The sequence below is a fragment of the Nycticebus coucang genome, chromosome 15, assembly GCF_027406575.1.
Source record: "Nycticebus coucang isolate mNycCou1 chromosome 15, mNycCou1.pri, whole genome shotgun sequence".
Taxonomy (NCBI): Eukaryota; Metazoa; Chordata; class Mammalia; order Primates; family Lorisidae; genus Nycticebus; species Nycticebus coucang.
In genome coordinates this window covers 12,658,130-12,676,634 of record NC_069794.1, presented here as the reverse complement: position 1 = coordinate 12,676,634, position 18,505 = coordinate 12,658,130, and the positions used below count along the sequence as shown (strand labels likewise).

Sequence of the window (18,505 nt, the reverse complement as noted above, 5' to 3'; positions counted from 1 at the left end):
AGGGATTTTTCTGTTCATACTCACTGCAGTATCTCTGGTGTTTTAAACATTGCCCAGTTGATACTCCATAAATATTTGTTGAATGAATTAATAAGTCAGTTATTGATATACCAGACTTGTTTATACATTGCTGGGTTCACAATAGGTAATAGAGGCACCCAAGGACTCCCCTGTTCCAACCTACCACCCAAAAAGTGAGCCAAGGACAGAGCAGGAAATAGAATGCAGGCCTGAAAGGTTGAGGTTCCCTGTGGGTCAGTGCTGCTTTCAAGTTTTTCGTTTGTTTTTTTTAAGCAGAGCCTCAAGCTGTTGCCCCGGATAGAGTGCGATGGCATCACAGCTCATAGCAACCTTAAACTCTTGGGCTTAAGCGCTTCTCCTGCCTCAGCCTCCTAAGTAGCTGGGACTACAGGTGCCCACCACAAGGCCCGGCAATTTTTTTTTTTTTTTTGGGGGGGTTGTAGTTGTCATTGTTGTTTGGCAGGCCCGGGCTGGATTTAAACCCTCCAGCTTTGGTGTATGTGGCTGGTGCCTTAGCCGCTTGAGCTGCATGAGCCTGCTTTCAAGTTTTTAACCAATTGGAAGGCCAACCCTTGGGTCAGTGGCAATGAGCTGAACCTCAGTCCCCTGAAGTCAGCCTGAATTACTGATTCTGAAAGAGGGGCCAGAATGGTTCTAGGTTAGTGAATGCCTCCTGTTTTTGACAGAACAGATGGAAATCCTCTGAGAGAAAGTCTACCACAGTTGGATTCACAGGATTCCTCCAATTTAAGATTAATAAAATACAAGCTATTAGAAATGTACAACAATTTACAATAAACAACTGATATAGTACTCCAAAGGTTTCAGGTACTGGAATTATAAAATATATGAAAAAGTAGCAGCTGATGAGAAAATGAGAATTATAGATAAGGGAAATACAATATATTCTAAGCAGAATAAATAAAAAGAAATCCACATCTAGCTCATTTGTGGCAGAACTATAGAACCTTAGAGAGAGAAGAAGATGTTAGAATCACCCAGAAGGAAAAAAGGCTAGACTGACAATGGGAGTTCAAAGACGAAATATTATTAAATTTTTGAGAGAAATTAACTGTTTATGTAACATTGTGTACTCAGAGAAGCTGTCTCTCAATGATGAAGGTGAAATAACCTTATATAAGTGAATAAAAACACATTACAGATACTCTTTGACTGAAGACATTTGTAGATGTTTTAGCAGAAGATAGCCTTGGTTCTGCCTGTGGGTTCTGCCTGCAGGACCAGGGCTGTGGTGGAGGCAGGGCTGCTGAAGTAAAACATTTTCTGTGTGTAATAGTGAGTCTAAATTTGAAAGTTAACAAAGGTATATCATTAGGGAAAAAGCAGAAGCTGGGCCTGGTGGCCTTTGCCTATCTATATTCTCAGCCACTATAAAGTCAAAAAGACAAATGTCAAACAGGAAAAAATATTAAAATCCTAAAATTGTTAAGAAAATAGGCCATAGCCTAGTAAGAAACTGAACAAAGTATATGAAGAGAGATTCCATAAAAGAGAAAACACAGTGGTGCTTACGTTTTATGTAAAACATGTGACATCATTTGTAATAAGAGAAACACAGGTTAAAACTGCTTGTGGGCCTGTTTGCTCCCCTGGTAACACTGGCAGAAATTAAAGTGTTAGAGGTGAGCCTGTTGGGGGGTAGAGGACATGAGTGCTTTAATGCATAACGTATGAGAACGTAAAGTGGTGCAACCTATGAGAGGTAGAAGCTGGAGAGAAAGCAGTGAACAACCCTAGGTTTCTGGTCTCAGCCACCTGGTTGATTTAAAGGATCCCTCTGGCTGCTGTATTGAGGATCAGCTGAATGGGACACAGGCAGGAACAGACTTGTTCTGTGTATTTTGCAGTAGCCAGGTAAAATGTGATGGCTTGAACCAGAGGGTGGTGGGCGTCCTATGGATATATTTCAGTGAGAGAGCTGTAGGATCTGTTAAAGAGTTGTGTGTGAAGTCTGCAAAGAAGGGAGGAATCGTGGGTGACTCCAGGTTTTTATCTGCTGGGGTGAGTCTATAGGAAGAGTAGATTTCGGTGGTGAGAGAGAACATTTTTTTTTTTTTGGCCGGGGCTGGGTTTGAACCCACCACCTCCGGCATATGGGACCGGCGCCCTACTCCTTGAGCCACAGGCGCCGCCCGGGAGAGAGAACATTTTATCAGTTGTGGATAATTTTGGTCAGGATGTCTGTTAACCCAGTAGAGCTGTTGATTGGGTACTTTGTATGTATGTCTGGAGATTAGGGGTGCAGTTTGGGCTGATGATGCGAACTTACTGTGTTTACAATCATGACTACTATACTAGCAAAGTATAATACCATTTCCTTATTTTAGAGATTAATAAATGCAGATTGAAAAGGTTAACATGTGATTAAAAAATTTGACTCAGAATAGAAGTAGGTTGGAATGACATTGCCTTTGTAAAGTTTTTCTAGGAGACCTAATGCACAAAAGTCCTTTAAAAAACAGCTCAGGAAAGCCATAGGAGCTCTCCAGGGCAAGCTCTGTTCTTCACAATTGAAATGTGTGTTAACATTTCTAAGTTTTTAAAAATGGTTTTTCTATACCAGCATATTCAACAGTGAACAAGCCGTCTGGCTGTCTTGGTGCTGCCATGTGACTATTGAAACGATTTCATTCTTTTTTTAGGAGGATGCCCAGGAAGAATTTGGCTGGAAACTAGTTCATGGTGATATATTCCGTCCTCCAAGAAAAGGGATGCTGCTGTCAGTCTTTCTAGGATCTGGAACACAGATTTTAATTATGACTTTTGTGACACTATGTAAGTATTAAGGAAAATTCAAAAGTAGAGAATACCTTCTCTAAATACAGTAATTATTTGAAAACCGGTTTTCTTAAGTGGGCAGCTAGGTAAGACTGTTTCCAAGAGGTTTTTTTTTTTTTGTTTTGTTTTGTTTTTTGGCTTTCAAAATCTGGATGCTTTGGCCCTAATTGACTGGGGGAAGTATCAGTTGTACCCAAAGGCTGATGCTTGGTCTCCCCCTTCAGTTCTGTGGAGACCAAGCCCTTGTTGTGTCAGCACTGGCCTGGAGGTGAGTAGGTCCTCAGAGACCGTCTGCATCTGAGTCTGGGTGGCCTGGAACCAGGGCGATGCAGGTTGACTCTTCTACCCAGCCTTCAGGGAAAGGAGCAGTCTGGTCAGGATTCCTGGACGTTCTTGGCTTCTGCTGATGGGAGAGAGCAGGGGAAAAGGGTGGGGCAAGAAGCTCTCTGCAGGCCTTTCTCATCCAGGGAGGGTCTAGCAGTGTTTAGGAAACGTCTTCTACACAAAAAGTGAAAAGTGTCTCTTCTTTGTGCCACCTGAACATCTTCAGAAGTTTTATTATGTGAGTTTTTGTCAGGATGATCTGTTTTGTTTTAAATCAGTGTTCCTTAGAGGTATTGATCAGCCATAAGGGTGGTCCTGAGACTACTCTCCAGGGATACATTAATTCCACAGCAGAAGCCTCATTGTACAAGAAAAAAAGTTCATAAATAGAATTTGTTACATTTTATGTTTATTTCCCATATTTTCCTTTACTGATGTCTGCTGCTGATAAGAAGTAGCAAATGAATATTACTGAAAGAATTCAGAAATGAATTATTAAAAGGCTGGCTGATCTTTTAATAATTTTTTAGTGAATATTTGTTGTTATGCTTGGTAGCATGTTAAATATGTAATACTGTAGTCATGTAATGTTAGTAAAATTGTTCCACGTTTTTATGATAAAATTAACTATATTATAAATGCTTTGCAAAGAGCATTATTACTTCTAAAGGTCTGGCACCTATGTTTGGGAACCACTGATTCATACCTTCTGGCTCAATTTAAAGAACATTTTGTTTTAATCTATTAATTTAAGGAGATACAGCTTTGGTAGGTAGTGCTTAAATTTGTAAGACTATCATACTGCAGAGCAGGGTCAGGAGAGGTTTCAGGGAAAGGGTGTGTGAAGGCAGTAGATAGATGCCAGAGAGCCACAGTGGACGTAGAGCAGGATGGATATTGAAGATAAATTTCTGCTTTAAATTGTATCAGGAGCTACTTTCTGTCATTGTCTCCTTTTCGTTGGGGCAGCAAGAATGTGAACTCCTAAAGAAGAGAAGTTTCAGAAAGCCTCGGATAGATGTAGGAATAATTTTCCTTAAGCCCTCGAATATGAACTTCCTACTTAAGGGCAGTCCATTTCCCAGGTTGGGGAGAAACATTTATTATCTTTCATGTTTTAGTTTTTGCTTGCCTGGGATTTTTGTCACCTGCCAACCGAGGAGCGCTAATGACATGTGCTGTGGTCCTCTGGGTGCTGCTGGGCACCCCTGCAGGCTTTGTTACTGCTAGATTCTATTAAGTGTAAGATTTCATCTTAACTGAAATCCAGATATGGTAAAGCTCCCCTGATCTGTTTCCTGCTGATAACAACCAGGTGTGCAGACCTGGTTGCATGTGTGTGCTTAGTTGTGTATACTTTGGGGGAAACAGTGGAGATTTTCTTGCTGCTAGGACCGAAACTTACTGCTTGAAACTCTTCTTGGCAGTATCTTACTAGCTTTGAGATCCTGAGCATGTCATAACTTCTGAGCCCCAGCTTAAAGCTGGGAATTTCTATGAAGATAAGATAGCATTTTTGTTGTCATTAGTAGGAAGGGTTACATAGGGAAGAACAAACAAAGCTAGCCAACTGAATAAGGGTTGGGGCCAGAGCTTCCCCAGTGATTGACCAGGCCCTTGGGTAACTTGTTTTTGAGAGATAATGGTACTGTGAAATCACACTCCCACTCCTGGTTTGTTCCTGATTAGGTTGTCTTATCTCTTATGTTTGAGTATTGTAAGGGTCCCCCCAACCCCCAAGACCCAGTTTTTTTTTTAAATGAAATAAAAGCAGGAATATTTCATAGTGGGAATATTTTTATTTATGTTTGTTCTAAAAGTTGTACTTGAATCTAAGAAATGCTAAATGCACTCTTGAGCATCCAGCCAGCCTCCTTGATGAAGGGAAAGATGAAGTCTTACAGAATCTAATAAGAAGCTTCCAAAGTGGAGTTTGCCTCGTGTGTGTCAGTCGCACTGATACAGCACGTCCCATACTACTAAGCTTCAGTATGGCTGCGTGATAGGGTCGCACTTGTTTTTTCATGAAGTTGTATTTGCCATCTTGTTTACAACATGAGAAGGTTCTGTTATTTCACAACAAAGCAAACAGGGTAATAACATTTATTATCTTTCATGTTTCAGTTTTTGCTTGCCTGGGATTTTTGTCACCTGCCAACCGAGGAGCGCTAATGACATGTGCTGTGGTCCTCTGGGTGCTGCTGGGCACCCCTGCAGGCTACGTTGCCGCCAGATTTTATAAGTGTAAGTAAGAGCCACCTGGCAGGCAGGTCAGGAATCAGCTGCTGTAGTGATGGGTCTGAGCGGGGCGTCTCAGAGACTGCTCTGTAAACAACGTGTCTTCTAGGGGTCTGTCCCTTGTCGAAAGGGGCCTGGCTAATGATTTCTTTAGTGATGTGAATGATTATTCCAAGGTTTATTTGCTAGGAGCAAAGGAGTACTTACATTTTTTACTCTAGATACTTCAGTATTTGATTTTTTTAATGAAAAAAAGATTAGAGAGGAGCATAGGAAAGTAAAAAAATTATAAGTAAATATGGCCATAATCCTTCTGTTTTTAGTTGCCTGATCTCACACACTTATCTCCCCATTCCTCCCAGAAGCCACAGTACTAGAGAAACCCTGAAGAGTCAGGCTACCACAGGGGAGATTTAAATGTGTTGCATGTCGGGCTTGAGGGTTCTATGTTTTATAACAAATTCTAAAATTGACTACAAGGTAAACAAGAATCCCTTGTGTGCTCTTTCTGTGTCCAGGACCACTGACGGGTACGGGCTTAGGAGTTAAGGGTTTGTTTTGCTTTGAGGATAAAAAACAAAATAAGAATCAACTGGTTTGGATGACTATTCTTTGATGTTGAACTTATTTTATGCTAAAACAAAACTCTCTAGAACAGTGGTTCTCAACCTTCCTAATGCTGCGGCCCTTTAGTACAGTTCCTGTGGGTCGCAACCCACAGGTTGAGAGCCACTGCTCTAGAGCGTGACTTATCCAGGGCAGCCCCAGGCTGTATGTCTCAGATTTAGAACATTTGTTAAGGGAATGGCATATCATATTCGTTAGAACTGTTTTTTAGGAAACAGTACTATCTCTGATAATTTGGCACTATCAGACTTGGAATATTTATATTTGGTTTGCTTTAAAGAAAAAGTATGTATTTATACCACGTTTGTTTTCTTCTATAGCCTTTGGAGGTGAGAAGTGGAAAACAAATGTTTTATTGACATCATTTCTTTGTCCTGGGTAAGTGAATTTTTTGGTAATTATTTTCTTAATGTAGTTATATTATAGTCCCCAAAATTCAGTCCTGTAAGTCTTTAATACTGTCTCTAAATCATGTACCTAAGAAAACAAATTTAGGCTGGTGCGATTGCTCACGCCTATAATCCGAGCACTTGGGAGGCCAAGGCAGGGGGATTGCTTGAGTGCACAAGTTCGAGACCAGCCTAAGCAAGAGCGAGACCCCATCTCAAAAAAAAAAATAGCTGGGGCGGCGCCTGTGGCTCAGTCGGTAAGGTGCCGGCCCCATATACTGAGGGTGGCGGGTTCAAACCTGGCCCCGGCCAAACTGCAACCAAAAAATAGCCGGGCGTTGTGGCGGGCGCCTGTAGTCCCAGCTACTCGGGAGGCTGAGGCAAGAGAATCGCTTAAGCCCAGGAGTTGGAGGTTGCTGTGAGCTGTGTGAGGCCACGGCACTCTACCGAGGGCCATAAAGTGAGACTCTGTCTCTACAAAAAAAAAAAAAAATAGCTGGGCATTGTGGCGGGTACCTATAGTCCCAGCTACTTGGGAGGCCGAGGAGTTTGAGGTTGCTGTGAGCTATGACGCCATGACACTCTATTGAGTGTGACAAAATAAGAGTCTGTCTCAAAAAAAAAAAAAGATTTAATGACAGGAAATCTAGTGTCATAATTTTATATAATTAATCCCCTGCATATAATTATTGCACAGATGCAATTTTATTGATAATATTGAATATTGTTTCCAGGTTTTAAAAAATGGAGAGAAAAATTTGATCTTTAATTCAAAGCCAACATCATTTAATGATAATAAAGTACTAGAGATGTTTCCCACTGAGTAAGCCACTTATAGCTTCTTATTTAGGTTCTATTCACAGTGAGGCAGGAAACAGAAAGTAAGAAGAACTCATTCCAAAACAGTAGATTCCATATTAATTTTAGGTGACATGATTTGTATACAAAGAATACCAACAAATTTTAACTGTAAAACTTGCAGAATTAAAATATTTTGGCAGCCAGGTGCAGTGGCTTCCGCCTATAATCGTAGCACTCAGGCCAAGGTGGGCAGATTGCTTGAGCTCAGGAGTTCGAGACCAGCCTGAGCGAGAGTGAGATCCTGTCTCTAAAAATACTCGGGCGTTGTGCTGGAGGCCTGTAGTCCCAGCTACTCGAAGGCTGAGGCAAGAGAATCACTTCAGCCCAAGAGTCTGAGGTTGCTGTGAGCTGCAATGCCATGGCAATCTACTGAAGGTGACAAAGTGAGATTCTATCTCAAATAAATAAATAAAAGGGGCGGTGCCTGTGGCTCAGTCGGTAAGGCGCTGGCCCCATATACCGAGGGTGGCGGGTTCAAGCCCAGCCCCGGCTGAACTGCAACCAAAAAATAGCTGGGCGTTGTGGTGGCGCCTGTAGTCCCAGCTACTCGGGAGGCTGAGGCAAGAGAATCGCTTAAGCCCAGGAGTTGGAGGTTGCTGTGCGCTGTGTGATGCCAGGGCACTCTACTGAGGGCCATAAAGTGAAACTCTGTCTCTACAAAAAAAAATAAAAATAAAAAATAAATAAATAAAAGATTTTGACAAAATCAACTAATATTCCAAGATCCAAAATACTACAAATAACCAATTACATATTTTAATGGTAGTGGTAGTTGTGTGGGATGAGGACTCTTCACAGAAAACCTACACAGTACATTAAATAACCTCTCAAAGTATGCATGGCCCGTATGACAAGTCTAGACGATTAGAGACACAAATTCTTCACCTTGTTACTTGATGGGAAGATCAAGTATTACAAAGTGTTTGGGGCTCTACAGCTACTGGGATGGAGAATACAGACACAGACCGTATGTACATGGAAGCAGGCTGGATGTAGCATCACAAGCCAGAGGAGCTATCTATCAGAGAGACACTGCTGGGACAACTGGTTATCTTTGTGAAGGGAGAAAAGCCTATTCTTATCTCATACATACAAGATTGGTTCTTGGTAGAGTAAAATTTAAAATTTAACAGGTGTTAAATATTAGATGAAAATACCTGTATAGAAGATCATCTTCATTGTTCCAGGTTAAGAAAAGCTTTCTTGGGCGGCGCCTGTGGCTCAGTGAGTAGGGCGCCGGCCCCATATGCCGAGGGTGGCGGGTTCAAACCCAGCCCCGGCCAAATTGCAACAAAAAAATAGCCGGGCGTTGTGGCGGGCGCCTGTAGTCCCAGCTGCTCGGGAGGCTGAGGCAAGAGAATCGCGTAAACCCAAGAGTTAGAGGTTGCTGTGAGCCGTGTGACGCCACGGCACTCTACCTGAGGGAGGTATGTGAGACTCTGTCTCTACAAAAAAAAAAAAAAAAAAAAGGAAAGCTTTCTTCTCTTAAAGTACATTAAGGATAAAGGAAAAACATCAATGCATTTAAAAACTGCATGGGGTGAGACGTGATTATTACATGGTTATTTTTAGCTGTGTTTTTTAAAATGTACTCAGAAGAAAGACTGAAAGGAAGTTAGCTACACACGTTCAGATGTATGGGTTGAGAACAAGCGACAGACTGGGAGAACAAGACATCTCCCAAGGAAGTAGTAACTGCTGCAGTGTGTAATAGCTCACGCGGCTCAAGTGAAAAGTGAACAGTGAGTGTTCCAGCATGCCATGGAGGGTAAAACCTAAAAAGCCAAAAAGCATAAGGTGCTCGCCACACTTTTGGGGAGGAAATACAAGTTAAAACAACAAATTTGACAATTCTAAATATTTTGAAAATACGTAAAGAACTGACTTTCCTAAGCTGCTAGTATGAGTTTAAGTCAGGCAAAACTCTGAGCAGTCTGGCAGTTTCTAAGTAAAGTTTTACATTCACATATCCTGTGACTCAGCAATTCCACTTCGTATGTATCCTAGAAACATAGAAGTTATTATATTACATATTACTGTTATTTTATCATTTTGCTTCTAACTCCGGTTTTATCCAAAAGCCTGTTGTGTCTTTCAGGATTGTCTTTGCTGACTTCTTCATAATGAACCTGATCCTCTGGGGAGAAGGCTCCTCAGCAGCTATTCCTTTTGGGACGCTGGTTGCCATTTTGGCCCTTTGGTTCTGCATATCCGTGCCTCTGACGTTCATTGGTGCATACTTCGGTTTTAAGAAGAATGTAAGTTTATAGGTGTTAACCTTATTCACATAAATTTTAGATGTGGAAATTGGCCACCTTGAAAGATAGCGTAAAAGTATGTGAAAGGTACAAACTTGTCCTGTAGGATCCAGATTGCATAGGAAATTCTTAAAATAGTATTATTTAAGAATGTGGTAAGTTTCAGATTTTTTAAGTAAATGGAAACTAATGTAGATTAATTAAGAAAGAAATGCTGATGTGAACTAATAAACTAATGAAAATAAATTTTGGACATTAAATATAAATTATTTTATTACTTTTTTTAACCTAAGAAAAATCTACACTTTTTCCCTTAGCATTAAGTATTTCTAGTACACAGTGTTTAACTAAGTAAGCAAAGAGGATGAGTCCTTAGGAAATGACGCTGTAAGAAAAGTGGCTGCAGAGTACAAGTAGCACATATTATGAATAAAAATACCTTTAAAATAAATTTTATATGATTTTTTTTGAGAGTCTCATTCTGTTGCCCTTAGTAGAGTGCTGTGACATCATAGCTCACAGCAACCTGAAAACTCTTAGTCTCAAGTGATCTTCTTGCCTCAGCCTCCCAAGTAGCTGGGACTACAGGCGCCTGACACAACTCCTGGCTATTTTAGAGATGGGCAGGGGTGGGGAGGTGGGGGAAGGGAGGGTGTCTCACTCTAGCTCAGGCTGGTCTCAGCTTCCCAGAGTGCTAGGATTACAGGCGTGAGCTGCCCTGCCCAGCCTGCTAATAGCTGATTTGAAGGAAGATTATAATGAAGTTTTGGTCTTTCCTCCCTTTTCCTCTCCCACCTTCCAATTTTCTTTCCTCCATTTTTGCTCCTTTCTGCCCTCAGGCAGATGCCTATAGTTCCAGCTACTCAGGAGATTGAGGCAGGAGGATCACTCCAGACCAGGAGTTTGAGGTTGCTGTGAGCTATGATGATGCCATGGCAGTCTATCAAAAAATTCCAGAAATATACTGGTTAAAAATAGAAATATTGAAGAATGATATAATAATTCTCTACCTGTGTACATGTATGTCTACATGTAAAATAATGTAACCACCAAAGTATGTTCTAAATGAAAATACCAAGTTTTAAATTTTGATTTATCACAAAAACTATCAAAGGATGTTTTTAAAAATTTTTTATAAGAAAAATTCTACATCTGGACCTTTTCCCCCTTCATGTAGCTGTTTGCGGGGGCTTTAGGTTGCAGTTATTTTTATGTGTACCACCAGACGGTGTGTCACAAAGGGAGACCTGAGGGCATCATCGGCTCCCATTTGCTCATGAAACTTCTTTAGCCATTCATTGTCATATTCATGTTCTTTTGTTTTTTTCATATTCTCCAATCTTAGTAAAATGGAGCAGTTTTAATAAAGATGAAATTGCCCACCTCCAAGTAAAAATAACATGGGCAGAAATTTCAGAACCAGCTGATTTCTTGCAGGAAGTATATAATTAAAATGAAGAACCTAACTCTGCTTTTTTATTACCTATTATTTTCCAAAGACTATATTATCTCCTGTGTACTTCTTACTTTGTCTAAACCCATAAGTCAGTGGAAGCTGCTGGAGACAGTGTTGACTCATTCTAGTAGACAGTATTATACCTATAGTGTCCAGTTCATTGCTTCTAAATACAAATTTCAGTGTGATGACTTAAGTACACTTTCGTTGCCATTAATGTCAGCATGGAAGCTGAGGAAAAGCAGGCTAATCTTGTATAGGGAAGGATTTTAAAAATAGATGGGTAATTATGAATCCTTTATTTCTTTCTTGGAGGCTATTGAACACCCGGTTCGAACCAATCAGATTCCACGTCAGATTCCTGAACAGTCGTTCTACACAAAGCCCCTGCCTGGTATCATCATGGGCGGGATTTTGCCCTTTGGCTGCATCTTTATACAGCTTTTCTTCATTCTGAATAGTATTTGGTAAGTAAGGATGAAGTCCTCTTTTTCTCGTTACCACTGTATGTAATACTTGACGTTTGTTTCTATGGAGTACTATGCGTAGCTTATAAAATGTGAGCAATTCTTCAGTAGCTAGAAATCTTAGAGCCAAAAAGGTAATTTTATCTTTTCTGTGAAGGAGAAAGAATAATAATGATAATAGAACATATTAAATGAAGGCTTATAAATTCTTACTCCTTACTTCTTATCACTTAATTCTTAGAAATTTATGAAATGAGTTAATACTTCATACCCCCATTTTACAAAGGTGAAGATGAAGCTTTGGAGGGTGAGTAATGTGCCTGAGTTACACAGCTGCCATATGACAGAAAATAAACCTAAGTCTCTCCAAACCTGTGTTCTTAACTAATTAACCTGTGCTATTCCAGAGAGCAGCTTTTATGAACACTTGTTCAGAGCACTTGGAGAGGGATAGGGGAAGGGGTTGGTCTAGATGACCTTTGGAGTCCTCGCCAATTCCCAGATGGCTTCATCGTCTAATTCCTTGCTCACATAAAAAATCATAGTAATAATTTTGAGCCACAGCGTTACAGTAAGCATATTAATGATTGCCATTTGGTCACATTGATGTGTGCTATAGAATGTACCAAGATTAGAACTAAATATGAGCTTTTTAGTGATTAGAACATCTTTCCTTCCTACTATAACAATTGTTAAGGCCAGGCCCGGTGGCTCACACCTGTAATCCTAGCTCTTGGGGAAGCCGAGGCAGGTGGATTTCCTGAACTCGTGGGTTCGAGACCAACCTGAGCAAGAGCAAGACCTCATCTCTAAAAATAGCCAGGCATTGGGCGTTGCTTGTGGCTTAGTGAGTAGGGCACCAGCCCCATATACTGAGGGTGGCGGGTTCGAATTCGACCACTGCCAAACTGCAACAAAAAATAGCCGGGCGTTGTGGCGGGCGCCTGTAGTCCCAGCTGCTCGGGAGGCTGAGGCAAGAGAATCGCGTAAGCCCAAGATTAGAGGTTGCTGTGAGCCGTGTGACGCCACGGCACTCTACCCGAGGGCGGTACAGTGGGACTCTGTCTCTACAAAAAAAAAAAAAAAAATAGCCAGGCATTGTGGCAGGTGCCTGTAGTCCCAGCTACTTGGGAGGCTGAGGCAAGAGAATCGCTTGAGCCCAGGAGTTTGAGGTTGCTGTGAGCTATGATGCAACAGCACTCTACTGAAGGTGACAAAGTGAGACTGTCTCCCCCCCAAAAAAAAACATTGTTGTAGTAATTTTTCATGATTCTGTCATATGTGATAAGGAACCTTATGTGTAATCTTTAATGAGTTTGGCTCTGCCTTTTCATTACACTTTTATCAAATAACCATATTGGAATAAGGCCAAGTTTCAGGTTCAGCTGAGTAGGAAGGTGTTGCCATGTCCTTCTACCTCTGCGTCTCCCCAGTCACCGTCAGTACCTCTAAAGATTTGACTTTTGGTTAGTTGAGAGAAAAAACAACTAACTTTTCAGCATGAGAAAAATGAAAAGATTGTATTGTATACTGTGTCAAAGAGAAAATATTTATAGTTTCATCTTGATGTGTTTGATTGTAGGTCGCACCAGATGTATTACATGTTTGGCTTCCTATTTCTGGTGTTTATCATTTTGGTTATTACATGTTCTGAAGCAACTATACTTCTTTGCTATTTCCACCTATGTGCAGAGGTATGTATTAACGGTGTTTATTCATGTTAATTTGTAGATAGTATTTATAACTTTGGCATATTTCAATTTGAATACTTTTAATTGAAATACAATTCTGGCCTGGGCACAGTGGCTCACGCCTGTAATTCTAGCCCTCTGGAAGGCCAGAGTGGGCGGATCACTTGAGCTCAGCTCAGCAGAGTAAGAGTGAGACCCAGTCTCTGCTAAAAATAGAAAAAATTAGCCAGGCATGGTGGCCTTTGCCTGTAGTCCCAGCTACTTGGGAGGCTGAGGCGGAAAGATCCCCTGAGCCCGGGATTTGAGGTTGCTGTGAGCTATGATGATACCATTGCACTCTAGCTTGGGCAACAGAGTGAGACTGTCTCTAAAAAATGAAAAGCATTTATTTCTGTAGATATCTGTTTATTATGATAGAAATTGACCTGTATTTCTAAATCAAATGTAGCCGTCTTAGGGCTGAATTAAGATATATTCAATATTCAGTGTATTTCGTTAAAGCTTACTGTTGGAAACTTTTAAAGAGTTAATTTCCTGAGAATAGCACATTGTGCTAAATTTCCACTGTTGAATTGTTTAACTGAGACAATTTGTTTTTTAAACGTTTCTGTATGTAATTACATTATAATGAGTATGTTGGTGACAGTACCAAAATAACATCCTTAGATAATAACTAGAATTGATTTTTAAATATTTAAGTTGTGTTAAATCCTTTCTTTTATAGTTATTTTGTATATAGGAGGTGAAATCTAACTTTGTTAAACTAAGTTTACTTTTTTAAAAATCAAGTTTCAATTCACAAAACGTAAAGTTAACCATTTTAAAGTGAACAATTCAGTGGCACTTACTACGTTTACAGTGTTGTACTAACACCACCTCTAATTAAAATCTCACGTTCATGAGGTAGTTACTCCCCATTTCGGTCTTCTCCAGACTGTAGCAACCCCTGGTCTGCTTTCTGTCTCTACAGATTTGCCCGCTTTGACATTTCATAGAAGTGGAATGATAAAATATGTGACTTTTTGTGTCTGGCTTCTTTCACTTAGCACAATGTGTTCATGGTTCATCCACATTGTAACATCTATCGTTCCTTTTTATGTAGAATAATAGTTTGTTTATATAGGTATACCACAGCTTATTTATTCATTTATCCATTAGGCATTTGGGTTGTTAACACTTTTTGGCTTTTGTGAATAATGCTGCTCTCTGAACACTTGTGTGTAAATATTTGAGTATATGTTTTCAGTTCTTTTGGATATACACCTGGAAATAGAATCACTGGGTCATATGGTATTTCTGTTTAATATTTTGAGGAACCATCAGACTGTTTTACACAGTGGCTGCACTGTTTTACATTTCCACCAGAGATGTATGAAGGTTCCAGCTTCTACTCACCCTTGCTAACACTCATTTTCCATTGCTTAAAATTGTAGCTTTCCTAGTGGGTGTGAAGTAGTATCATTCTGATGTTGATTTGCATTTCCCTAGTGACTAATGATGTGGGGCATCTTTTCTTGTGTTTGGCCACTTGTATATTTTCTTTGGAGAAATGTCTTATTCAAGACTTTTACCATTTTTAAATTGGGTTGTCTTTTTGTTGAGTTACAAGAATTCTTTAATATTCTAGACACTAAACCTTATCAGATTATGATGTGCAGATATTTTCTCCCATTCTGTAGGTTGTCTTTTCACTTTCTTGATAATGTTTAAAAAATTTTGGTGAAGTCCAATTTGTCCATTTTTCTTCTTCTGTTGCTTATGTTTTTGGTGTCATATCTAACAATCATTGCCAAATTCAAGGTTGTGAAGATTATTTCTATGTTTTCTTGTAAGTTTCATAGTTTTAGCTTATATATTTCGGTCGTTGAACCATTTTGAGTTACATTGTGTATATGAAGTAATGGTCCAACTTTATTTTTTTTACATGTGGCTATCTAGTTGCATCAGCACCATTTATTGAAGTGGCTGTTTTTCCCTCTCATTTAGTGGTCTTGGCAAGTTTGTCAAAAATCAGTTGACTGGGTATGGAAGCTCACACCTGTAATCTAGCACTCTGGGAGGCTATGGTGGGCAGGCTAGAGGTTAGGAGTTTGAGATCAGCATGAGAGAGACCCCATCTTTACAAAAAAGGAAAAAAATTAGCTGGGTGCAGTAGCACTTACATATATAGTCCAGCTACTTGGGAGGCTGAGGCAGGAGGCTCGTTGGAACCCAGGACTATAAGGTAGCTGTGAGCTGTACTCTAGCCTGGTCAACAAAGCGAGACCTTGTCTCAAAAAAACCTCAATAAACTTTGAACTATGAATGTGTGGGTATAGTGGGCAGTTATTTCTGGGCTCTCAATTCTATTCCAGTGGTCTGTATACTATGTCAGCACCACACTATTTTGATTACTGTAGCTTTATAGTAAGTTTTGAAATCAAGAGGTGTAAGTCCTTTAATTTTGTTCTTTTTTAAGATTGTTTTGGCTATTTGGGGCCCCTTGCACTTCCATGTAAATTTTAGGATTCACGTTTCCATTTCTGCAAAAACAATCATTAGAATTTTTATTGAGGGCGGCGTCTGTGGCTCAGTGAGTAAGGCGCCGGCCCCATATGCTGAGGGTGGCGGGTTCAAACCCAGCCCCAGCCAAACTGCAACAAAAAAATAGCCGGGCGTTGTGGCAGGCACCTGTAGTCCCAGCTGCTCGGGAGGCTGAGGCAAGAGAATCATGTAAGCCCAAGAGTTAGAGGTTGCTGTGAGCTGTGTGAGGCCACGGCACTCTACCTGAGGGCGGTACAGTGAGACTCTGTCTCTACAAAAAAAAAAAAAAAATATATATATATATATATATATATATATATATATATAAAAGAATTTTTATTGAGATTACACTGAATTTGTAAATTACTTTGAAGAGTACTGCCATCTTAAATGCTGTTATGTCTCCCATTTCGCAGTCAGGGAGCATTGTTCCATTTGGTTGGGTCTTTTGTCATTTCTTTAACAGTGTTTTATAGTTTTCATTTTGTAGGTCTTCCGTGAACTCTTTGGTTGAATTTATTTCTAAGCAGTTTATTCTTTTGGATGCTACTATAAATGGAATGTTGTTTCTTGTTTAATTTTTTTCTCAGATTATTCATTGCTGATGTGTGAAAATGCAATAGATTTTCATATGTTGATCTTCTAACATGCAGCATTACTGAATTTGTTGACTAGCTGTCATAGGGGTTTTTTGTATTCTTTAGGATTGCCTAATTTTGGTTTTCTTTTTTCCCTAAAAGGGAAGAGAGAGTGAAATCTTTAAGACCTCTTAAAAGATCTTCTGCTAAGTGATAAGCCACTTTACTTAAAGAGAAGCTGTTTTAATAACCTGCCTTATTTAAATTATGTTAGTAATAATTGAAAATCGATTTTAACCAGGCCTTACTAGAATAATCTTCCTAATTTAGACTTGACTGGACTTTAAGTAATATTACTGTTGAGCCATATAAGGAGTAAGCCATTTGTAAATTGCTTTTTCTTTGGGAAGCATGAATTTTGAGATACAGTCTAGTGTTTTATTATTCATAAACAGTTTAAGCTTTCCCCACACATTTTTAGCTAGTCTTTAAGTAGCTCTACCAAAGTTAGGGGATGCATCTTAGCACTTTCATTAAGGAGGGAAATGGGCAAAGGCTATTTCACTTATGTTTGCTTTGTAACTGTCTTCGGCTATGTGCAATCTGTTAATTTGAAAGTAATTCTTGTTCTTTTTTTCCTTTTCTATGTAGGATTATCATTGGCAGTGGCGTTCATTCCTTACCAGCGGCTTTACTGCAGTGTATTTCTTAATATATGCAATACATTATTTCTTTTCAAAACTGCAAATCACAGGAACAGCAAGTACAATTCTGTACTTTGGTTATACCATGATAATGGTTTTGATCTTCTTTCTTTTTACAGGTAAAAATAGAATTAAAGTGATTACTTTTTAGTTAGTACATCTTTAGACAAGTAATATATAATATTTGCCTTTTACAAATCCTGGTGCTCCTGTTAGTTTGGCCTGCCCACCTGTGAGTTCCATAACGGTGATGAAACAGAAGCTAAGAGGAGAGGCTAAACAGGGACTGGGGTTGTGCTAAAGTACAGATTTCCTTCTGTTAACCTCTTAAAGCAGGCGTCCTCAAACTGCGGCCCGCGGGCCACATGAAGCGGTGTGAATTGTATTTGTTCCCGTTTTGTTTTTTACTTCAAAATAAGATATGTGCAGTGTGCATAGGAATTTGCTCATAGTTTTTTTGTTTTAAACTATAGTCTGGCCCTCCAATGGTCTGAGGGACTGTGAATTAGCCCCCTGTTTAAAAAGTTTGAGGACGCCTGTCTTAGAGGCCACAGAGTCTGTCTTTTACCCACTTAAAAAATAGGGTAAAAAGCTACAGCTGTGTAAGTTTAGGAGCAAGTTAGGATTGGGGAGAAGTGAAGATGAAGCTGAGGGTGGGTGAAGAAGTGATAGCAGGGCACTATAGGTTAAAATTTTCTGTATCTCAGACCCTGTGGTGCTTGGTAAACACGTGCGGAGTGAGTGACTTAACTGAAACAAGATAATCGTGGGAACTTTCTTTGACATAGAAAAAGTAATATTGCACAAAGGATGCATCTAAAATGTTATCTAAGATCGTCTTGTATATTATACGAGAAAATATAGGAGCCAAAATGAGAAAGACCACAATTTAAAACAATTTAAAGTATTTTACTTTTTACTCATTTGTTAACATTTCAGAACATGAGGTGGGGTTTTTAAGTGCCCCTGAACTGTACAGCAGGTTTCAGGCACTCACATCCATTCTGTATCCAGATTAATTGATCAGACATGAGGTACATATCCTAGAGCTATAAGATAAATTTAGAGCCCCAGCCTTAAATCTTAATAAGTGGTCTGTAAAACAGCAGTGGCCTATGAGACAGGAGTTGCTATTTTTGTATCTCTGTATCTGTGTGTCCATAAAAGCATATATAGAATAATTTCTTGTTTGCACACAAAAAATGATGAGATGAGTATCTGTTATTTTTCCAGGCACATGCTAAAGAAAACATAAAGCTTATCCAGCACCTATGAGTTGCTATTTTTGATTTCTTTTTTTTAATAGAGACAGAGTCTCACTTTGTCGCCCTCATTAGAGTGCAGTTGCATCACGGTTCACAGCAACCTCCAGCTTAGCTGATTGGGCTTAGCTGATTCTCTTGCCTCAGCCTCCTGAGTAGCTGAGACTATACGCATCCACCACAATGCCTGGCTGTTTTTTATTGTTATTGTTGCAGTTTGGCCAGGGCCGGGTTTGAACCCGCCACCCTCAGTATATGGGGCCGGTGCCCTACTCACTGAGCCACAGGTGTCACCCAACTATTTTTT

At 39.8% G+C, this 18,505-nt stretch overlaps 1 protein-coding gene across 1 annotated transcript in view; it reads left to right on the top strand.

Moving 5' to 3' along the window:
- TM9SF2 (transmembrane 9 superfamily member 2) overlaps positions 1-18,505 on the top strand; it is a 64,388-nt gene that overhangs the window by 42,611 nt on the left and 3,272 nt on the right. The window contains exons 10-16 of the mRNA XM_053563075.1: positions 2,685-2,817; positions 5,269-5,388; positions 6,330-6,387; positions 9,358-9,517; positions 11,289-11,440; positions 13,023-13,134; positions 16,884-17,055. Of these exons, the coding sequence (XP_053419050.1) occupies positions 2,685-2,817; positions 5,269-5,388; positions 6,330-6,387; positions 9,358-9,517; positions 11,289-11,440; positions 13,023-13,134; positions 16,884-17,055 (907 nt within the window). The remainder of the gene's footprint in view (positions 1-2,684; positions 2,818-5,268; positions 5,389-6,329; positions 6,388-9,357; positions 9,518-11,288; positions 11,441-13,022; positions 13,135-16,883; positions 17,056-18,505) is intronic.